Here is a 23,902-nt window from a genome sequence, read left to right on the forward strand (position 1 = left end):
CATTTCCAGAGCCTGACAGGCAGGGTTTGCACACCAGAATGGATTCCAGTGGAAACCAGGCAGGTACTGCTGGGATGAAGTGGAGTTTGAGGCAGTCAGTCTGAACAGTCACAGAATCCCAGGGTGGTTCAGGTAGGAAAAGACCTCAAACTTCACCTCATCCCACCCCAGGGACCCTTGCACAGAACAGGCTGCTCCAAGCCCCATCCAGCCTGTCCTGGAACACTTCCAGGGCTGGGAGTCCACAACCTGCTCACTCCTGAATTATTTCACTCCACTTTGGCAGAATCCAAGAGAACCAGCCCTGGGCTCCTCCAGACACTGGGAACACAAAGTTATCACCTCATCTGACAAGAGCAGCCCAGGTAACTCAAGCTCTGATTTAAAGCTGCTTTCCAACTTGTCAACCCCTGTCACAACAACCAAGGGAAAACAACCCAACCCTGCTGGTTTCAGGTGACAGCAAACACAGAAAAAATAAATGTGGTTTTCAGGCTAACAGCTCAGTGCTGCCAGGGCTTTGCCCACTGTTTGCACTGAGGGATCCATTTCACAGGGATCAGAAATTGTCTGGGGGATGCTTTGCTCAAAGTCTGCAGCGCTGAAGAACAGCAGAAGCCCAAAATTCCATTGTGTGCAAAAAGAAACTGCCTGGAGAACCCAAGAACTCACAGTTACAGCTTTCAAACCTACTCACAACACTCCTGATTTTCAACATTACTACAACACAAGGTCTGTTTCCACATTTGGTTTTGATTATTTCCTTTTAAAACACATTAATTTAGAAATAAATCAAACTGGGAGTATCTCTGGTAACAACATGCAGGTCTGACCTGAACAACACCAGGGAGTGGAAAAGCAAAGCTGGGAGAGCCCAGAGCCCTGCTCATTTCCCAGACACATCACTAGAATCAGTGTTTGCATCACCACCACACTCTGCTCCAGCAGTGCTGCTTTGCTGGAATTTCAGGAGATCAGGGCTGGACAAGAAAGGAGCACTGAAAATTTGGATAATTTTTTATATTAAATAGAAAACCTGCAGCCAGTTGGGACTGTTCACATGACCCAGCTTCACCCTGCAAACAGGACTGATGAAATATAAACATGTGGATCCTGTTCATGGAGCTCAGACAGTCAATTCAGAGCTCTCCTTGTTGCTAAAAGTGTTTTTAACTGCTGGGAGCAGGATTAAAAATTCCTGGAACCTGGATCAGACATTACTCAGTAACAGAAAGGACAGAGCCCACAATAAAGTGAAACAGTTGGTAAGTTCAATGGAAAAAAAAATGGCTTTTTTCACAGCTAAAACCACCAATAAATAATAAAAATATTATTTAAATTTCCCAAAAAAAACACCCATAAGAGAAGGAGAAATGAAGGTACCTGAGATACGTAACCGGGAGGCACAAAAATCGGCGGCATGGAACCGTTTGGTGACATCATAGGGACATGTGCTGGACCTGGCAAGGACAAGGGGACACTTCTTAACAAACAAGGCTTTTCCCATCTGGAGACACCTTTTGCCAAAGATGGGAGCCCACCCCGGAGCCTGAAACATCAGGGATTGCATCCCATTCTCTGTTTGATTATTGGCTTTATTCCAGCCACCACGCTTTGGCCAGCAGTGTCTTTGTAATTGCACAAAAATCTGTATAAATGATTTTAATCTGTATAAATATTTTCAGCTCTTAATTTGTGACAGGTAAAAGTCTGTAGTACTGAAGGGAAATGCAAGTATTGGGGTAAAGTTGATGTAGGAATTTAAAAATTAATTTTAAATACATTATTTTTTGTATTAAGCTCAAGGGACGTATTTCTGTAGGGGATTTGATGAAAGCACAACGGACACATTTTATGTAATATCATGTAAAATTGTGACAAATACTCCAAAAATGGAAATATTGCTAAATTCAACTTGACTTACAGGAGATATTTTGCCCTGACTGGGGTTTTCTGTCACTCACCAAGAAGGTAAAAAGGAATTTACAGGCACAGAGTGGAGCAATGACTCCCCCACCTCACAGCACAGGGAGGTCCCAGTGCCCCTTAAAGTTCTTTAACTTATTGTAATAAATACCACAGAAATCATGTGTTAGGATCCTGGGAAGACAGTCAAGGATCACTGCAAATCCATCTTTTGGGACTGAAAATTTGCAGGATTCAGGGAATCCTGGCAGCTTCCCAGTGCTGCCTCATTTGTGCTTGGACACAAACTGAAAAATCTGATTTATTCCAGTGCAGAAAACACATCTGACATCACAGAAAAAAACCCAGTGGAATAACCTTAGAACCAAAATATTTGGATTCAGCACTTGAGGCTCCCTTTACCTTGAATGCACTGAATGTGTCCATCTTCAGTTGTAATTGTAAATGTTTCACCTGGGTTTACCTGCACAAGAATGACCTGCAGGAAACAAAACACAAAAGAGGGGTTGGGGGCTTTTTGAATTTTAGACATTCTCTGGGGGAAAACCCCTTTTCTTTAGAGACAAACAACATCAGAGCTTTGGCAACCTTGGAGTAACATAGGAAAATGATGGGTAGAATGAAAATATTTCCTCCTACTTTGACATAAAATCCTTGTATTTTTCCTCTGGTTACTCCCAGAAGTGCCTCACTTGATATACATGAAATAAGCTTTTAATTTCACATTTCACACTGATTTTTCTGCTTTTTCTGAGGCAATGATGACCTGAGATTCACATTGCATCCCAGGCTTTTCCCACCAGCTCTGCCTGCAGCTCCTGTGAGCCCAGGTGAGTTTTCCCTGTGGGAGGAACCCAGTGACATCCTGCAGGTCCCTCTGGTCCCCTGGCACACAGATCCACCTGGAGCTGGGCCAGGATCACTCTCAGGCACTGCTGGGATCCCAAACCTTCCCCTCATCCTGCCCCAGCCTTGGGGGAATTTTGGCAGCTGCACTTTATTGTAACACCTATAATACTCCACAGTTAATCCTTTAATAAAAGGGGTTTGGCCAGGTAAGAACTGCAGGCACACAATTCAAATTCCACCCTGGTGACAGCTGGCACTGATGTAAAAATTGAAATAAAATGTGTTTGTCAAAGCAGCTGTGAAAATCAGTGTAATTTTCTTCCATTCAATTTTTATAAAGTATTTTTGCACTATTCATGGAGTGACATTTGTAGCAGGTAGATGGAACCTGAAGAAATCACCTGGCCATTTAATCCCTGGTAAAATGAGCTACACATGACAATAATGAATGAATTTTTCTGTGCTGGAGCTCCCTGAACTCCCCAGGGACCAGTTTCACTGTTCTCATCACTACAGACTCCAGGGATAAATGATAAATGCTATTATAACACTGGTTTTGCAGCTTCTGCATATTGGTGTATAAATCTTTGATTTTATTTTTCATAACCTCCCTTGTAGGGGAGAATTGATGCTCCTTGTACAGGAGAATTTTACTTTGGGTGGGTGATTTATTTCTGGATGTAAGGAAGCCACCAAAATCCCTGAAAAGGCCATTTAGACACTCAGCAATATTTATTATGGTTCCAGGAGAGTGAGAGATGGCAAAGAATGCCTTTAAACGTGGCATAATTTGCATTAATAATTAAATTTATGCAGATTTGTCACTTCAGAATGCAAGTAAATGCATGACTTCAATGCTAATACATTTCTTGGGGTAAAGGGAGAGAAGTGGTGTCAATTGTTTAAAGAAAACTGACAATAATGGGCTGGGGATTTGCCAGAGCACAAGAAACAGGAAAAAGATTTGCTGTGGATCCAGGATTGCACAGGCAGGGAGTGACCTCAGGAAAAGGCTCATCTTTGAGGGCAAAACTCAGAAGCAAGAAAGGGAATGTTTGAGAGATTCAGAGCCTCTGAGGTGGCACATCCTCAGCACAGATCCACGAGCTGCAGCTCTCAGAGCAGAGGGAGGGATCCCAGCAGTGCTGCAATCCCAGCAGCGGAGCCTGGAATGCCAGGAATGCTCAGGCCCTGCCTCAGAGCACTGACTCACTGGGATTCATGAAGAAAATGCAGTCCCAGGCACCTTCCAACAAGGAACATGTCCAGGAAGCTGAAGCAGGGCTGAGAGGTGGATCTGAGCCAGGAGAGACAGGGGAGAGCTGAGCCCAGGAGCTGCCAAAGCCTCCAGGGGTCCTGAGCTCCTCTGCAGGGCTGGTGGCATCTGCTCTGCCCACAGCTCTGCTTTCAGCCCATTCACACATTTTCTGATCCAGAAACCCTTCCAGAAAACTCCCAACTTTTGCTTCTTCAAGTGAAATGGAGCTAATGGATTCACTGGCCAAACACACAGATTTGGTTTCTGGAAACAAATCTCTCTACAATAATTAAGTATTAGCAGTGTCCTCCACAGCACTGGCAGAGAAATAATTTAAAAATTCTCTGCATTAATAAAGATTATAAGTCAATACTCTCTTTAATAAAAAGATTCTATTCAAACTTCAAATCTACTCTTCAAATGCATCTCCACAATACAATCCTAATTTTTTTTTAATCTCATCTGATTGCAAAGTCTCCTCTAGGTCCTAAAAATATCAGTGACTGTCACCTCCATGTCCCACACACAGAGCTCTGGGGACAGGAGCCAACTAAATCTACCTGATCTCCCTTCCTCATGAAACCTGAACCACCTGAGCCACCTCCCAGCTGGGCAGGGCTGAAATTTCACCTTCTACTGCCAGAACTTCGGAAATATCTCAGAGACTTTGCTCATTTCCAGACATACTCATTGTACTTCCACCTCCAGGGTCTGAGGCAAAAAGGGAAAAGGACTTTTTATTTAAAAAAGACAATTTTTCCAAGTATACAACTGAAACAAGGCAGATTTCTCCATCTTATCCACAGCAATGACAAATTAGAGATCTCATGCAAACTTTCAGCATTTATGGCCTGCCAGACCTCAAAGGATGGGAAGAGCTCCCAGTTTTTGTAGTACAAAGCACTCAGCTCTTTCTGCTGAACACTAAATTCACATCTACTGACAATTTACACAGACTTGGGCTTCAGAATTGTTCTGCTGCCACTTTTTACCTGTATTTCTAATCCTACCAGGGACTTCTGAAGGGTTGTGCCCTATAAAGCTCTAAAGTTTCAACTAAATACATTCAGGTTTCACCACTGCACTGTAATTATTAATGAAGACACTCAAACCCAGGAAGCCAAGGTCTTTTTTCATTTTCCTGTCATAGATTTCCTCTGCAATCCCTTGCTAATCTTTATTCATCACTTCACAGGAGTTTCAAAACCTTTATTAACCCCCTAATTTTTCCTTTGATTTTTGGAGTTTGCAGCTCCATTTTAAAGCCTTTTTTTTCCACACCTGTCCACTGCCAGGGAGCTGAATGATTTTTTTTTCCTCTCTCCATTTCTGCTTAACTCCTGATGTCAGTGCTCACTGGCTGATCCTTGCCCAGCTCTCAGAGCTGGTTTTTGTGGAGCCACCATCCCAGTTGCTCCCAGTGCTCCCAGTTGAGGGCTGACTTGCCTGCTGGATGCTGTCCCCGTTGACCATGTGAGGTAGAAGTGGCACTTCATTCAGCAGAGGGGTGGCTTCCAGGGGGGGCGGCTGCTCAGCCATCATTTCTTGGGATCACTCATGGACACCTGCTCACCTCAGCCACCTGCTCCAAGGAAAAACAGGGATGGGGTCAGATCCAGCTCTCCCTTCCTTAAATCATTCCCTGTTTGTTTGACAAACTCAGCTCTGCCAAATGCAAGTGCACCCAAACACTTCAGTGTTAGCACTTTTATCTTCTTTCATGTAAGCAATAAATGTCCTTTCCCCAAAATTCTCCCCTTTAATTATCAGGAATAGTCAGCCATGAGTGCTGGAATTGGTACCTCAGTGCAGCAATTACACAGTAAAGGAATTTACATTTATACTGCAATTTATTCTTAAATTTGCACTTCAAATTCCTAAACTGCTTCCACTCCAGACCCCAAGCTTTAGGCTACATAATGCACACACCCCATTTACATTTTAGTGGTGATCAAAAAAACCCTAAACCATGCAATTTCTCCAATACAAAATCTGCCAGGGTGAAAACAAAGCTTGAGACAACACAAAATCCTGCTTTGTCCCCAAATTTTTGACTGACAACCACGGGGAATGTGAATGGGAAAGTGCCTGCAGAGTTGGGAGCTTCCAGGAATAATCTGTAATTAGAGCAAGTCAAAATACACACGATACAAATTAATTATAGTAATTAGAGCAAATCAAGCTGCAAGCCCCCAATGGCAGGGAGTTTTCAGAGTATAGCAGCATCCATAAAAAGCACAAGATAACAGGATACAGGAAATGCTGACACTTCCTGCTCCTTTCCCATTACCTCCCATAAACCAGAAGGCAAAATGTGGTTAGGAGGGTCCAATTGCTTAAAAATAAAAAGCAAACCACAAAACACCTCCTTAAATCTGTGCATGAAACAAGTCAGGTTGCTTCAAAGTGTCAAATCTTTCTTCAGTTCTCCACAAGCAGCAAGGAAAGGGCAATTTTTGGGGAAGAAAAAGGACAAAAACTGAATAATTCTGTACCTGTGGGACTGTATTTCCAGCAGATTAGCAACAGTAGGAGAAATATGACATAATTAACATAACTTCTTCTGGTTTTAACTGATTTTGCACAGAAAAATCTGTAAGAAAGCTGAGATTACAAAGGTTTTTCCTGTGTTACCAAGACAAGGCAAAGGAGCTGGTGGAATCCACTGATAAAACCCCACTCCTCCTTAGCAAAAGCAGCTCCAAATCAGAAATGCAATCACACAGCCACAAAATGCAGCACAACAAACTCCTCAAGACTTCCCAGAACCCAGCTCCTTTCACAAGGAAATTCTTTTCCAGGGCTGCTCCAGTAACAGCTTTAGGGAGCCAAACACCACTGCAAGGTGCAAGGGCTGGACAGGACCTCAAAGATCAAATCTGCATCAGCTTTGGCCTAAATACACTTAATAAATACACTGAACTGCCTGAGCAGGGGATTTATTTCCTGAATAAAATAATCTCCTTTTTGTCAGGTTTGGAATTGCCTCTGCCAAGGATGCAAATTTTAACTATTCCACTTAAAACCCCCTGCCTGGAACAATAAAATTCAGGCAAAGATTTCTTCCTCTACACCTCTCCCATTTTTTGAGGTCGGATTTAAGCCTTAAGAGCCATAACAGGAATTCACTGTACACAGGTAAAATGAAAATTCTTTATTTTATATATGCATAAAAATTTCTTGAATCTCAAAGAAAACAGAAATTAGTAGTTGAAATAAAGGGGGAAACCCTTTACCAAAGGGCAACTCCTTCTGCACTCAAATTCAACTACCCCAAACAAACAGCTGCAGAAAAACATGTTCTGAAACAGGTCCCAAAGGCACCTGCAACTTTAAATAAAAGTTCAGAGTTTCTGTGTTCATTCTCTGCAACTTTAAATAAAGGTTCTGAGTTTTTTGTGTTCATCCTCTGCAACTTTAAATAAAAGTTCAGAGTTTCTGTGTTCATTCTCTGCAACTTCAAATAAAGGTTCAGAGTTTCTGTGCTCATTCTCTACAACTTCAAATAAAGGTTCAGAGTTTCTGTGCTCTTCCCCTGCCTGGGCTGAATTTAATTCTTTCTTTAGGACAAATTAGAGAGCAGAGCCCCAACATCCCTGTGGTTTTTAGAAGGCTTCTTCTCCTACCTAATGACACAGGGAGGATTTAATTTACATGGACACCTCCAAACACTTTCTGCTTGCTTAGTGCTGGAACTTCATTTCTCTGAGGAAGAATTTAATATTTGGAGTATCAGGAAAGAATTGGTTTTAAACTCTTAATGATAAACTCCAAACCAGCCAATTTTGTGTCTTTGTAGCAATGGCCATATGGGCAGAGAAAACAGAAGTATTGACAGGAACAAACCCATCTGAAGAGGTTTTGGGGCAGTTTCACCTGGCTTAAAACGTTGATATTTCCCTGTGCAGCTGGGCTGGGGTGGCTGCAAGGAGCAGAAATCTGAGGACAAAGAGGGACATCCTGACAAATTGAAAAACACCAAGTTATTTTGGGTTTTGAGCACTGCTTAATTCCCTGAAAACACTGATAAGAGCAGCAAAACCACCCTGCCCTCCAAGGGAACACAGTCAATGAATGTGGGACTCAACCCCCCCCCACTTCAACAGGTAAAATTTTTCCAGGGAAATAAATCCAAAGTCTCCATTCCACTCAAGGAAGTAGGTGGTATTTGGGTAAATAGAGAATTCCTAAAAAGTTATTACATACTCAGCACAATTTCCTGCACAACAAAACAAAGACAGAGCTCTATCTTGAAAAGCCATTTCCCAACACCCTCCCAGGGCTGGCCTGGAGCAGGGAATCCAGTCCTGCCCTCCCTGCAGGGCAAGGCTGCTCCCAGGGAAAGGTGGAGACAACCAGCACAGGGGCAGAGAGGAGACTGCAGGGTCCTGAACCCACCTCTATACACACTGAGGCATCACAGAATCCAGCATGGTTTGGGTTAAAAGGGACCTTAAAGCCCATCCAATGTCACCCCTGGATCCCTGGGAGTGTCCAAGGCCAGGCTGGACAGGGCTTGGAGCACCCTGGGATGGGGGAAGGCGTCCCTTCCACTGTCCACTGACACCTTCCCCTGTCCCAGGCTGCTCCCAGCCCTGTCCAGCCTGGCCTTGGACACTCCCAGGGATCCAGGGGCAGCCACAGCTGCTCTGGGCACCCTGTGCCAGGGCCTGCCCACCCTCACAGCCAGGAATTCCCTCCCAATATCCCATCCATCCCTGCCCTCTGGCAATGGGAGCCATTCCCTGTGTCCTGTCCCTCCATCCCTTGTTGCCAGTCCCTCTCCAGCTCTCCTGGAGCCCCTTTAGGCTCTGGAAGGGGCTCTGGGGTCACTTTGGAGCCTTCTCCTCTCCAGGTGAGCACCCCCAGCTCTCCCAGCCTGGCTCCAGAGGGGCTCCACCCTTGGAGCAGCTCTGTGGCCTCCTCAGGACTCTCTGCAGCAGCTCCAGCTCCTTCCTGTGCTGGGGGCAGCTCTGCAGGTGGGGTCTCACCTGAGCAGGGCAGAATTCCCCAGTTCCTCCTGCCATGCTGGGAACAGCTCTGGAATCAGGGGGTTCTGGGGGCCAGGGCAGTTCCAGCCTCTCCTCCACCGACATTCCCAAGTTTCACATCATCCCCAAAAGTCTGTCAGTGGTTCCAGGCCTCCTCTGAACCCTTGGATTTACCCCAAACCAAGTCAGGTTGGAGAGGCAAATGGTGCTGGGGGGGGTTGTTCACCCACAGGGAGATCTGCATCAAAGAGCTGCTGGGTCCCCAAAGCCACTTTATTCCAGCAAATCTCAGGAAGAGCAGCTCAAAGTGCTTTTGCTGTGGTCTGCTCTTGGCAGTGAGGGATTCATCATCCCCAGGAACTATTCAAGTGGTCAAGGAAAAAAAAAAAGAAAAAGGAAAAAAGTACAGTCCTGGGAATTCACAGGCTGCACTGCCATTAAAGATGAGCTAACACACTAAATCTTACATTCTAGACTAAAAATAAGCAAGAAAAATCCCATCTGGAAGCATTAAAGACCAGGCAAATTTTGTAATTTATAGGAAAAAACTGAAGTTTAGTGACTCATTAAATATGAATCAATAGCAGAACTTGTAGAGGTGTCTCTACAGCTTTGTCACCCTGTCCTGAAGATTTCTGAGTCAGTATGGAATTCAACAGATTACATTTTAGAAAGGTTACATTCTGCAAGGGCACTTCTGGCCTGATTCACTTTTTTTGCAGTGGTTTCTATTACACATCAGCTAAAGGTCACTCCCAAACCTGGGCTGAGCTGAGAGATGAATTCAGCCCACAGAGCCACAAAAAAAAAAAAAAAAAAAAAAAAAAAAAAAAAAAAAAAAAAAAAAAAAAAAAAAAAATTGCATTAATCATCTCAGCAACAAACCTGGAGCTGGAAGAAGTGACAGTGGGTAACACATTTCTAAGTTAAATAGCTTGAGTTAGTTAAGTTAAATAGCTTTTGTTTTCAGAGATTATTCACTTATTATTTTGTTTTCAAAGATTATCTAAAAAGCAGAAACACAGTAATTATTCACCATAAAACATATTTAACATATTTTAAAATAAATACATCAAATACATATTGTAAGAACAGCCCCTGAGATGTGTTCTGGACTAATTCAACAATCTCATGTAACATAGTCCTGTTCCCATATTCAAAAGAAGGCAACATTTTCCAGGGACACTCCTCCAAAAGCTTCTAAGAAAAACAGAAAATCTCCAGGACTGCCCTTGCAGCAAACAATTCCTGTCCCCAGAGCTGGGCCTGACCTCACTTCCTGCTGCAGCAAAAATTCCAGCTGAGCTCTGCAAGGCTCCAGCATCACCTCCTTTGGGTCCAGCCTAAATTCCAGCTGAGCTCTGCAAGGCTCCAGCATCACCTCCCTTGGGTCCAGCCCAAACTCCAGCTGAGCTTTGCAAAGCTCCAGCATCACCTCCTTTGGGTCCAGCCTAAATTCCAGCTGAGCTCTGCAAGGCTCCAGCATCACCTCCCTTGGGTCCAGCCCAAACTCCAGCTGAGCTCTGCAAGGCTCCAGCATCAACCTCCCCCCAGTTCCAGCCCAGAACAGCCCCTGGAGCCTGGCCAGCCCCCAAGGAACACTCAGTGCTCACTGATTCCAGCTCAGATTCCATGGAAAAGCCTCTGCAGCTCCCTGGTTGCTCCCGAGGGCTGGCTGATATGGGATCATCCAACCTTAAGTCTGGAAAACATCAGGGGTTCACAGCAGACAGCTGGAAATGTTAAAATTCACAGAATTCCCACAATGACCAGGTTGGGAGAGACCTTAAAGATCACTGAGTCCACCCCATGCCCTTGTCTCCAACCCAACTGCCTCTGATAGTTGGGTCCCAGGTGGAATAATGAGTAATTCCAGGGCATGGGGGCAGTTACAGATAAATTATTGCAGTTGGGGATCTCAGAGGTCTTTTCCAGCCATTATGACTCCATAAATGTTTTGTAAACCCCTGGGAAGAGCTCCCAGCATCCCTGAGCCTCTTTAGCCATTTCCAACAGGCAGCTCAGGAGGAGGCACCATCAGCTCTGTCACTTCCACTTCAATGACACAGGAGAGGCAACTTCAAAACTGTCACAGCAATATCTGGAGAAAGGTTCTGGCCAGAAGAATCTTCCTGGACAAACACATCACTCCTGTTTTATCAAGAGTTTTTGGAGCAGTCAGCACTCATTTACAATCTCCAATTTACAGACATGTTTCTCTTTAGGCACTGACAATGAATTTGCCAGTATTTACTGCAGACATGGAAGAACAAAAAGGTTGTGTATTTCTTAATGGTGATATAAAAGATATAAGAAAAATTTAATAAACTGAAAAAAAAAAATCACTGGAATTGTATCCTTTAGTCATGTTATCTGCTGTGAGATTATCTCTTGTGCAAATGTGTAGCAGTATTACAGATTTAGTGAGTTTCAGAGTTCCTGTTGTCTCACATTAAAGTATTTTCCTATTGTATTAAAAATCTCTCTCCAGAAAGATCTCTGACTTTAAATGGGGGGAACACTGCACACAGGCATGGATCAGCTTTATTCCACTGTCCAGAGAAGAAACCAAACAGATTTCATATAAACAGTGAAAAATAAGTTTATAAACCCAGACAGAAGCTGTCCCAAAGGCTGGATTCTCATTACAGTAAGTGCTGGATTTAAGATGAGAAAGTTCCTATTCTAAGGAGCTTATTACTTAAATAGAGACTTTATTTTTTTTTCTTTTTTAAATACAGCATGCCTGAGTTAGAAAGAACAATGTGTCCAGGAAGAAGAGCCTGAAATTCAGCAGAGACTTCCTGATTTCCAGGTTCAGTGCCTTATGCAACCTGCCAGCCTGATCCTAAATTTTCACTTATTGCAGGAAGTAAACTACACTAACATTGCTCTTTACTAAAAGCAGAATTGTATAAAGAGCTAAAGCTTGACTTACACCTTTTTATACTGACAGAATCACTAATTAGTATTATAAATATTATATAACACATAAAAGTATAGCAACTATATTTTCTCTGAGCAGGGGGAAAACCCCATGTTCTCTGATAAAGAATATTATTTATTACTGTCATGCCTTAAAATCCAGATCTCCTACAAACTGAAGTTCTGAGTATTTTACACTCCACTGTCAGCTCAATTTTCCATCACTCATCTCCAAAGGCTGTTAAAAAGAACAACCACAGAGCCATCCCAAAGCCATCCCCAACCTCAGGCTAAGGAATAACCTTGTCAAAAAAATCCAACCTTAATTATGATTCCTAAAAAACCCAGATACGCCCCATGCAATTCTACAGCAGAAAAACCTGGGGAAATAAGACCCAAGCAGCCCTCTCCCACCCAAACTTTTCCAATAAACAGAATTAACAAGGTGTTGAAGGTACCATCCCACTCCTAAAATAGTTTGTGCCCCAGGACCACACGTGAGACCTGCAGGATGGACTGGCTTTACTTTGGGCAAGATTAAGGCAAGGAGAGATTTAACAGAAGCTCAGTTACAACCTGAGCTCTGCAGGGACCACCCCTGCTCCATAAGTCATCTGTTCCCCACTAAATCCATGTTTTGATTAAAATCCTGGAAATCATTTCTAACGGCCCCCAAGGGAATTGGGCCACAGCATCTTGTGGGAAGTTTGGCTTCCAGCCAGGAGGGCAACACAGCCTTGAGCCTGAAAATGTCCATTATGAGTTACTCAAGAAACGGGCTCAAATATTCTGAATATTGACAGAGCCTGCCTGAAAATATTCCTCATGATTTACCCAAGAACTGGGCTCAAATATTCTGAATATTGAATGCCTGTCTGAAAATGTCCATTATGAGTTACTCAAGAAACGGGCTCAAATATTCTAAATATTGACAGAGCCTGCCTGAAAATATTCCTCATGATTTACCCAAGAACTGGGTTCAAATATTCTGAATATTGAATGCCTGTCTGAAAATGTCCATTATGAGTTACTCAAGAAATGGGCTCAAATATTCTGAATAGTGGGAGCTCACCTGAAATGTCCTTCAATGACTTATCCAAGAAATGGGATCAAATATTTTGTCTATTCAGAGCCTGATCCAGGGGTGGCTTTGACCCAGGTGAGGTCTGTGACCGCAGAAAAGCTTCTTGGAATAGGAACTTTCTCATCTTAAATCCAGCACTTACTGTAATGAAAATCCAGCCTTTGGGACAGCTTCTCTCTGAGGTTATAAACTTGTTTTTCAATTGTTTATGAAATCTGTTTGGTTTCTTCTCTGGAGAGTGGAATAAAGCTGATCCATGCCTATGTGCAGTGTTCTTCCCATTTAAAGTCAGTGTGAAATCTTTCTGGAGAGATATTTTTAATATAATAGGAAAACATTTTAATATGGGGTCACAGATCCCATATTGGACCTCACCAAAATTCCAGACACTAGGACAAGGCTCCCACACTCTGCTCCAAGCCTTTGTTTGGATTACAGGAGGATTTTTAATTTACTATTAACACTCATCTCTCAGGCCAGAGATGTCAACTCTTCTAAAACTCTCCCTGGAGGAGGGCTAAGACTGGGATGGAATCCCTCATTTCCCAGACACCAAAACCCCTAAAACACCCAGGACCAGCAGCTCCAACCCAGGCAGGCCACAGGAGCTCTGCCCCAGGGATGTGATCGACTTTCACCCCGGCTCACCCTGGCCGTGGATCGGGTTCCTGGGGAGTGTGCCAGGAAAACCATCACACACAATTGTCCCCTGCACTCCAGGATTGTTTTCCAGCTTGAAACTCCATCCCTCAGCATTCCTGTGCCCACCCTCCAGCCTTACACCCACGTTTTTCCAGGCTCCCTGCTGCTCTTCCCAAAGGAAACTGGGCAGAAAAGCTCTGTCGGTGCCCAGAGTGCATTAATTTGATTTCAGCTGTTATCTAATATTATGCTCACGTTAAGGCTATGCTTGCCCTCAGAATCATTCATTTAGGAGGCCTGTAAAATTGGCAAGAACAGTTTCTAGAATGCAAACATGACATGACTTTTAGATAAATATTTTCCTTTGTTGTTTTAGTTCTTTTATGGCTTTTCTGTTATTGCCAGAAAAGCAGAGTTGAATCCTGAGCACTTGTGTGTGCTTCCTAAGTGAGCAGTCCCATAAACCAAAATCCAGGAGTTCCTGAAAGGTCCCATTCCTGTCCTAATCCCAATCCTGCTTCTACAAATATTCAGAGAATGGTGCACCTCAAAGGACTGAGCCATTAAGGTGCTTCATTCTTATTTCAGCTTAAAAAATAAAGGGATTGTGAATTTTCTAGCTGCAAAAATGTTGCTACAAAAATAAAAAAAAAGAGAGAAAATAATAAAAATAATTAAACATAAAATATCTTTTTTTCCACCTGTTAGGAAGGTGACATTTACTAGAATAAACTAAGGTGCTAATTTTAACATCTTAATGCTACATGAAACAAAAACTTTCAAGCTTAGATAAAAAAGCCTTTATTAAATGCAATTTAACAATAGGCTTGTATAAAATATGATTTTCCAAGTGTAAAACTGTGAATTTAAAATATTATTCTGGTTTTTTTAGGCCTTGAAGCAAACCAGTTTATTTACACATTAACCATATACTATGGAAATTCTATATCCAAATGGTTCTCTAAATCACTTGGAAGCTGTGGAAGCAACAGACACCACAGTCCATGGAAAAGAAATCCAAAAAACTTCTGCCCAGAGGCACAAGACAGAGAACAAGCCCTTGTGTGTGCCTGGAATTCTCTCTGGGGCCTGAACTGGTCAGCAAAAAGGCAGCTGGAATTCCCACCTGGAAGTACCACAGAGCTGGGCAGATGAAACAAAGAGTTTCCAAGTGTGCCAAGGTTTGCCAGCTGGGAACTGCAAGTTCCTACAGGGAGCTGCACCCTCTCCCAAGGCTCTGAAACCAGGAGAAGGATCTGCATAACTGAGCACAGCTGCTGTCCATGGGACACATTTGTTTTGTAGTGGAAGGTAAAATTGAAGGCATTTTATGATCATTTTTTTCCTTGAAAATAAAAAAAGTTCTGCCCATTTACCAGACTCCAGGGGAAAAGTTGTGGAAAAGTCTGGAAGCAACCCAGAGGAATGGCTGCTGTGTGTGCAGACACGTTCCCTCCAACAGGAACACATCATTCCACAGCACCTTGTTCATGCCAGTCCCTCCCTCCGGCCAGCAACACCCAGCTCATGGCAAGGAAGAAATATTAAAGTATTTTAAAAGCTTTTTTTAGAATCTTCCATTCAGAACCAGGAAAAGTGAGGGATTTAGGAGCACCCAGAGCTTGGCTGCTCTGCTTTGTCCTGTGCCATGTGTGTCCAAACCTGGATGAAACCTCCAGGAAAGCACCAAAACTGAGCCCATTTTAGTGCCAGAGCTGGGTGATACCTCCATGAATTTGGGAGCATTATGGGATGGCAGACACACACTGCTGGTATGAGACAGAGGTGATCCAAAAGCTCTTTCCCAAATGCTTGAATTCCCCATCTCCACTGATTTATTTACTTTAAACTCAGCTCAGGGAGGGCAATGATGCAGATTATGGAAACGTTTCCAGGAGAGGCTCCTACCATGAGACAGCTCAGAGCAGTCACCTGCTGCCTAATCCAACAAAACAGGAGGAAAATCAGCATTTCACAGGTGGAACAAACAGGATTTGCTCCCAGGTTTCTGCAGCTCTGCTCTGCAAATCACCAGTGCTGGATGCAGCACAAACAGGCCTCTCTCATTTAACAACTCTCTTAAACCAGGACTTCAAAACCAAGCAGAAAACCCCAGCAAAAGCAAAGGATTTCTTCAAACTGGAGCAGATTGAGCAAACTCTGAGCAAGGAGGAATTATTTTGATACAGCAGCCGCAGACTTTTCCTTGCACAACACCAGAGGTTGGGGCTGTAACACTTTAGCTCAGCACTGGGTCAAATTAGGCTGGTTAGAACAGGTTATGCTTAAACCCAGGGCTAAAACACACCAACAAATGGCTGCAATTACCACAGCTGAGCAGTCTCGTGGCATCAGACCATGTGCATTTCTTTAGTTCATGGAAAATGCAAGGGAAAAATGCAAGTGTGAGATCATCCCCATGAGGCTGGAGCAGGAACATTTCCCCCAGCCTGGGTGAGTGCCAGGACCAGCACAGAATCACTGCCACAGCTCAGCTGATGGCAGGGAGCACGCTGAAATCATTCCTTTCTGTACCTGAGCTTTGAATATTGATTTGCAAACCAATGAACCTGCTGGAAGTTTGGAGATTGAATCACATTTTTATGGAACTGCCTAAGTAGAAATTATCAATTTTGAAGAACCTAGGGATATTAGTTTATGTGAGTTTTTATCAAGTTTATATTTTAAGAAATGCTGGCATTAAAAAGGAAAATGACAATTTATAATACACCAAAAATCTGTTTTCATAATATCTTCCAAATCTGAATAGTTCCTCTAAATAATTCTCACCCCTCACACTGAAATGGACAAAAATACACACCTGGTTGACATGATAAAAACTTTTTTTTAAGCAGAATCTGCTTAAAACTGACATGAACATCTTACAAGTCCTTCAGGAGCATAAAACTCCTCCCGTGCAAACATTAAACTGCCTTCACTCCTGACTGGAGATGACAAACCCAAGTGACACCAACGGGCACTTTAATACCTCACTCAGCAGAACTGAAAGCAAATTATTCCCAAGGAAGAGATATTAATGCTGAAGTTATTTAATAAAGGGCATGGAAGAGCAGATGAGAAAACTTCATCTGAATTTATAAACCCGATTTAACCTGGTTAAATGCTTTCCCTCCCAAAACACCTGTACAGATCCAGGGAATGCAGCAGGATTATCACTTCTTTCTTTATCTCTTATATGAAATCCATCTGCTGATTGTGTTTTGCTTTCCAGCACTCATCCCCAAGGTTTTGACAGATTCCCTTCTGCTTTTCCAGCAGATCAGTTCCCTGACCTGAGCAGTTCCATGAGAAGGAACTCAGTTCCATGATCTCCAATTAAAACCAAAGGATCTGAGCAAGGCACTACCAGAATGCTATCACCCACTCCAGCTGTTCTCTACACAGGAAATGCACTTGGCTAAAAACAGAATTTACTTTCTTTATCCAAAGCTAATTATGCAATTCTCTCCAAGAGAAAACTTCCAGCTAAGTGGGTGAAGGGAGAAGAAATAGTAAGAAATGTGAAAATAGAGATAAGGCTGCCACCTTACAAAATCAATAATGTTTCTGTGGAACCTGAAACCTTTCTTACCTCAAGAACTCAATCAGTTCTTCCTTCCCTAATTCATTTTTTCCACTTGATAAGAACTTGTCCAGAACTTTCTTCCAGAAAAAAAAAGAGTCCTAAGTTTAGAGGTCTGTCAAATACATTCATTTCAACTTAAAGTGTTACTTAGAGACTTAATGAGAAAATAAACACTTCATAAAACCTGGGAGAATCCTAAATTCTGTGTAATTACCGTTGTCACTCTCCTGACTTGGAATTCCTCCTGGTGAGTGTTCCAGTGCCTGCTGCAGAGTGAGCAATGTGTGCTGTCCTCAGGCTTCTTTCTGCAGGCAAAAAAACCCACATTTTCATGTTAGTGCCTTGGCAAACATGAAATGCAAAGAAAAACAAGCTGCAGGGAACACCAGAGATCCATGGAAAGAGCAGGATCCAGGAGGGGCAAGCAGTGGTGACTCCACTGAGGAGTTCTTTGGATGTAACTGGATTTATTTGGTTACCTACAATATACCTGTTCTACTCCTCTGCATGGCAATAGAGACAGAAAAATTCCAAACATCCCCAAATTTAAATTGTCATGCACACATTTCCCTTCTGTTACAGGACATAAAAAGACATAAAATGTACACAAAGCTGGAAATACAATCCCAGTTGCTGTTACAGGGCAGCACAGCTTTAATCTAAAAACTGCTCCACTAAAGATGCTCCAGCAGAAGGAAACTAAAAGCTCCAGGAGTCGTTAAACCACCTCAGATGTTGTATTTAATAATGTAAAAATCATCACCTTTCTCAAGGTGCAGCCAGCACTAAAACACTTCCTAAAATATCTGCACACTGAGCCCTCTTTCGGTCCTCCAGACACAGGAAGGTTTTGCAGGGATCAGTCAATCCCCAGTGTTGTTCTTCACAGAACTATTTAGGTTGGAAAAGGTCTCCGAGATCATCAATTCCAACCTGTGCCAGACCCCACTTTGTCACAGCCCAGAGCTCTGAGTGCCACCTTGTCCTGCCCTGGACACCTCCAGGGATGGGGACTCCAACCCTCCCTGGCATTCCCTTCCAATGCCTGGCCACCCTTTCCATGGAGAAATTCCTGCTGAATCTCTAAAGATAAGGCCCAGGCAGGTGCAGAGTGTTCTGCAGTTTTACTGGAGCTCCCACACAGCAATCCATTGTCATTGTCACCAAAAAGGTGACACTGTCTTCAGGTCACACTGATGACATCACCTGAAGACGCTTCTGAAGTCACAACCTAACAAATGTTCCTCCTGAGCTACTTTAAGTGATACACTGGAAAAATATTGAATATAAAGCATCAGGGCCCAGAGTGAATCTTGGGCAAAGGGAGGCATTTTCCACATCAATCAAGATCCTGGGAACAAGGGGAGATTTACATTAGGATTGAAAGGGCCCAAGGGCTGGGAGCCAGTGGTCTGTCTGTGCTGGTCAATACACAGACAGGATTGTGTTAGCACCACTGAAAGAATAAATTATCGCTGCTTTTACAATAAGCTCTTCAAGAATGCAATAAAGAGTTCAGTGTGTGCTCCTCACTCAGGAATCCAAAACTTTTCAGTGAAGGTCTGGCTTGCAGCAAAGATAACAGCTGAAAACCAACCATCTTGACCTTGGGAAGCTTCATGACAATGTGCTAAAAACAGGTGAAAAAATGCACAGGTTCCTGCTTCCACATCCCCCAGCCTTGAGACCAGAGCCTTGAGCAAGCCCAGGTTTAAATACTGAGAGTTCAGCCCTGATGCTTTCAGACAGAACAAAATTAGAAGTGAGAAATGTTATTTTTTTCCCTCAAGCCTCTTGTAGGATTACTAATAATGAGGTTTTCTCATCTGCTTTCAGAGATAATTTTAAAATTCTTCTCTGATTCAATGAAATCATGACAGGAAATTAAGAAAATATGGAAGCAGGGAAAGAATTCTTACAACATTTCATAGCAGCCCCTGACTTTGATGAACAATATTATAAGAATGTCTTCCCAGGCACGTATTTCCTTCTAAATCTGACAAGTTTCCCAATTGTGGAAATAGCAAGTCACCAAATAAAAATGCTGCTCTTTCAAGCTTAAAAGATAAATTTTAACTTGCATGAAATTCACCCAAGGCCAGGCAGAACGGGAGCAGAACACTGGAATTTTTCCTGTCTGCACAGTCCATATGAAATATTTGTTTTTTTAAGGACTCACCAAACCTTTCCTAAAAATAACCATAAAAGATGACAATTGTTGGCAGGGGTGGGACAAGCCCCACAGTTAACAGGATGCCAATGCCAGCCTCCAAAAATGACAATCAAAAGGTCATGAAAAGAGTTATACAGAACATTTATATCCAGATTTGGTGTCAGTGCAACATCAAAGAGAGATGCATTTTGTGATCAAGGCTTGTGGCAGGAAATGGATTTGTGTAGACAAAGTTATCTTTATTCCCTCTCAAGGTGAATCCACCAGGAGTTATTGTTTTAAACCATTCTAACATCCAATTCCTCAAAACCACTGAAGAAAATGAACAACCAAACCAAATTACCACCAAAAATCAGCTGTCCCAAGAGAAGAGCAGGGCAAGGTGGGATTTGTGCACAAGGAGCTGAAATTATTCCACTGCATTGTCAAAGTGCTGCTCCATTCCAGATGAAGCCAAGTTTTCCAAAAACTTGCTGCAACAATCCTGAGCTACAGCTGAGTGAGTAACTTGTAAGAGCTTGCTCCAGGAGCTGTGTGAGCCATCAGTCCCAGCCCTGTTTATCCACAGCCCCGTGAAGGATCCCAAACTGAGATCTGGGATCCAGTGAATCAGTTCAGCTCTCTAGAAAATGAGATTTATTTGATCCCAGCTGAGAACAAAAGATTCCCAGACAACAACAGTGCTCCAAAACTTTCCAAGATTTGGAAACAGGAAGGTAAAAAGCCCGAAGAGAGAGGAGAGTGTAATAGCTGGCTGCTTTTCAACACCCATGATCACACACTGAGCCCTGAGAAAGTCAACATCTTTCCTATTTTACCACCTTATCCTCTTTCACAAATTAAATAAACCAAGGGAAGGAATGTGAGTGTGGGAAGCAACTCGGGCTGTGCTTACTTACACAGATACTGAACCAAACACAAAGTACTTTCTTCTACACTGCATCTTAACTCCAAGGTCAATTTATTGGCTTAAAACACAGAGAGGATGCTTCCCTGGTTCAAATGCTAATCTGAGGCTCAGGAAATCTAGATTCAATTCCCTGCCTCACCACATCCTGTGCGACCTTGGGCCATAAATATTTCGGTGCCTCAGTCTTTCCATCTGTGACTGAGACAGTATTTCCCTATTGAAGGCAGTGCTGTAAAGATAAATACATTAGGAAAACATCAGGAATCACATACGTGCAGCGGGCTGCCGGGGAACTTATCTGTGTGTCAATATTCCCAATCAGGCAGCAGGGAAAGCCAAGGAAGGGCTGCCAATGTGAAAAAAATTAACTAGCACGGGACAGAGAGAAGACAAAGTAGCAGCAGAATGGACAGAAACTGACACCTCAATTATTAATTACAGAAAATTTCCATCATTCCAACCAAGTTTTAAACAGAAATGAAACTCAGGAACCAGCTGGGCAAGCTGCTGAAGGGAGCAAATACACCTGCCAGCAATGCATTATTGCCCTGTTTTCAGAGATTATCACACAAAACACTTCAGATTTGAGGTGGTAGAGGGGCTGCTGAGTTTGGGGGCACAGAATCCCTGGGGACTGTCCCCGAAGGGAAGCACCCGCTGCTGGAGTCCCCAGCCCTTAGTGAGACACACAAACAGCAGCGTGACCCCAGCGGGGTCCGCACTGCCGCTGCCCCAGGGCGGACAGGGGGACACAGCGGGAAGGGGAGGGCAGAAGATGGTCAGCAGGCAGGCAGGGGCTGACAGCAGTGACCTCCCCCTGCCCCAGCCCAGGAGGACGCGGGGGAGGTGTCTGGGACCGGAGCTGCGGAGCAGCCAAGGGGAACAACTACAAGGCTACGTGGCATTCGCAGGCAGCGGCTGCCGGGGAGGGAGCACGGGGGGGCGGCCAGGGGGGACCTGGGGGGGACGACGGCACATCGCAGCCCCTCCGGCCCCGCGGAGCAGCAGCACAAGGAGGGGAAAGGGAAAGAAGGAGACGGAGAATCCGAGCGTGGGGAGCGGAGCGGGAGCGGGCTGGGGGAAGCGCGACCCGCGGTACGGGCTGGCATTAACCCCATCCGGACGGGCTCAGCCGGGAGCCCCCGCTCGGCCCGGCACGGTCCGGCCCCCGAGCACCGGGAGTCCCTTTAGGAGCGGCTCCCCAGAACCGCTGTCCCCGAACCCGCCGGGTCCCCTGGGGGGATGCCCGCGCTCCGGAGGGCAGCGCACCCGGACAGATCCCGAACACCCTGAACCCTGCCTGTTCCGCACCCCGGGCACCCCATCATATACCAGGCACCCCATCCCATTCCATTCTATTCCATCCCACTCCATTCCATCGCAGGCACCCCATCCCATCCCGCTCACCCCATCCCACCCCACGTCCCGGGACACCGGATCTCCCGGATCCTGCCCCCACCTGCCCCTTGCGCCACGTCCACCCCGAACGTGTCCCACAGGCCGGGCTGTCCCCCGCCTCAGAACCCCGTCCCCAGGGTCCCGCCTGTCCCTCCGGCCGCCCCCGCCCGGCTCCGCGCCGCCTCCCGCCCTCCGCTCCGCGGGGCTCCGCTCCCGGCACTGCCCACCGCGCCCCGGCTGGGCACCGCCGCTCTGCGCCGCCCCGGGGAGCAGCGGAGCCCGGGGAAGGAGCCCCGGGGAGCGGGCGGCGGCGGTGCCCGTGCACTGCCCCCGGCACTGACCGTGTGCCCCGCGGGCTCCGCCGCTTCAGCGCCCGCCGCCCGCCCGCGCCGCCATCATGGAATGCGCGCACCGCGCCTGCGCCGCCGCCGGCCGGGGGCGGGCGGGCGCGCCAAGCACAGCCCGCGCGGCTCCGCGGCTGCCGGACACCGTGCCCGCCGAAAGCTGCGCGGGGGGGCGGCCCCGGCGGGCCGGGCTGGTGGCACCTGGGGTGGGTGACATGTCTGGGCACTGTCTGTCTCTGCCGGACACCGCCGCCACCCCCGGGCACTGCTCGGCACCTCTGGGCACTGTCCCCATGTCACTGTCTGTCCCCCTTGGCCATTGTCACCCCCAGGCACTGTTTGTCACCCCTGTGCTCCCCCTGTGTCACCGAACCTGTCCCGTCCCCCTCAGGGATCTCCAGTCTCCATCTCCCGGATGAGCGGGAGGTTTCCCACTTTGCACATTGCACCCCACAATTTGGGGGGTCACAGCGTGTCCCTGACCCTAAAACTGGGAACTGAACCCTAAAACTGTCACAACACCAAAACCTTTAAGGGTGACAGCATGAAAGTGAGGGGACAATCCTGACTGAGCGGGCAAAGAGAGGAGGAAGGACAGGTTCCATCACGGGCTGTCCCAGGGGAGGTTTAGTTGGATATTAAGGACAATTTCCTCATGGGAATCATTGTCCAGCACTGGCACGGCCTGTCCAGGACACCCATCCTGCACAGAGACCCCATCCCTGCAGGGATTTAGATCCCTGTGGATGTGACACTTGGGGACATGGGTTAGTGGTGGCTTTGGCAGTGCTGGGGAATGGTTGGACTCCATGAAGGTCCTTTCAAGCTGAATATTCCTGTTATTCCATGATCCTGTGTCTCCTGACAGGCAGCTCCATTCCCATGTTCAGCCTTGGAGCATCCCAAGCTCTGCTGCAAAGGGGATCAAAAAATCCCTCCTGGGCTGCAGAGCCCCTCTGGCACTTCCATTTATTTTCATGGCAAATCATGTACCAATTAATCTTATACTCTACACCTTATTTCCACCAGGCAGTTTACACTAATATATTTCCATTAATGTGTTTTAAAAAATGTGCCTCAAACTTGCTTGAAGCAGCGATTTCAGAGATATTCTGTGTGGAATTCAGCTCCATGTGGATGTAAAATAAATGTGACAGCTGTGCTTTCATACAAGCCCCACTAAACTCTGGATCACAGCAGAAAAAGGTCACACTTGACATTTATATGCAATATAATAAATGTGTATATATAATCTATATAATGGACATAGAAAGACTAACCTTTTAAAATTAATGGGCTTGTGTTTACCCCCAGATTGATCTTAGATGTGTTCATAATGAATATAAAAAATGTTATGATGAATAGAAGAAATTGTTCCTTAATGTCAGAGAATTTCTCTCTGGAAGGGGCTGATCTGCCAGAACGAACACCCTGTGCTGGACAGGACTAAAATAAATTCCCATCCATCTTTTTAAACAATTGGGTCCTGGTTACAAAGCCCAGAAGAGGTGGTGGCTGCTGAATTTTTAAGCAATTAATAGGTTACCTTGCTAAATAAAGGTCAAAACAACTCTCAGAGTAACTTTACCATTAATTTTACTCATATAGGCCCATAAAATGATGAATATATTCCCTTCTAATTGGGAGCAAATGTTAAAAGAGCATAAAATCTGTTGCATCTGAAAAGCAAAATTTTAGAGCTGAACCCATGGCAAATTCCAGGTGGAAAAGGCAGGAGAAACCTTTTCCTCTTAACAAGAGAATTGGTACAAATCTCTGCACTGAAATCCCTCTCCTTTCTACCCCTTCCACAAGT

The 23,902-nt window shown here is 44.9% G+C and overlaps 1 protein-coding gene across 1 annotated transcript in view; it reads right to left on the reverse strand.

The window, feature by feature from the left end:
• The window catches only part of LOC131563734 (fibronectin type-III domain-containing protein 3a-like), a 39,389-nt gene extending 17,274 nt beyond the window's left edge, over positions 1–22,115 (reverse strand). Inside the window, exons 1-5 of the mRNA XM_058813839.1 lie at positions 22,084–22,115; positions 17,476–17,566; positions 5,480–5,615; positions 2,329–2,404; positions 1,384–1,460 (exon numbers count right to left, since the gene is read on the reverse strand). Coding sequence (XP_058669822.1) covers positions 1,384–1,460; positions 2,329–2,404; positions 5,480–5,575 — 249 coding nt within the window. The 5' untranslated portion in view covers positions 5,576–5,615; positions 17,476–17,566; positions 22,084–22,115. The remainder of the gene's footprint in view (positions 1–1,383; positions 1,461–2,328; positions 2,405–5,479; positions 5,616–17,475; positions 17,567–22,083) is intronic.
• Between the last annotated feature and the right edge of the window lie 1,787 nt (positions 22,116–23,902).

This window comes from Ammospiza caudacuta, chromosome 14 (assembly GCF_027887145.1).
Source record: "Ammospiza caudacuta isolate bAmmCau1 chromosome 14, bAmmCau1.pri, whole genome shotgun sequence".
NCBI classification, from domain to species: domain Eukaryota; kingdom Metazoa; phylum Chordata; class Aves; order Passeriformes; family Passerellidae; genus Ammospiza; species Ammospiza caudacuta.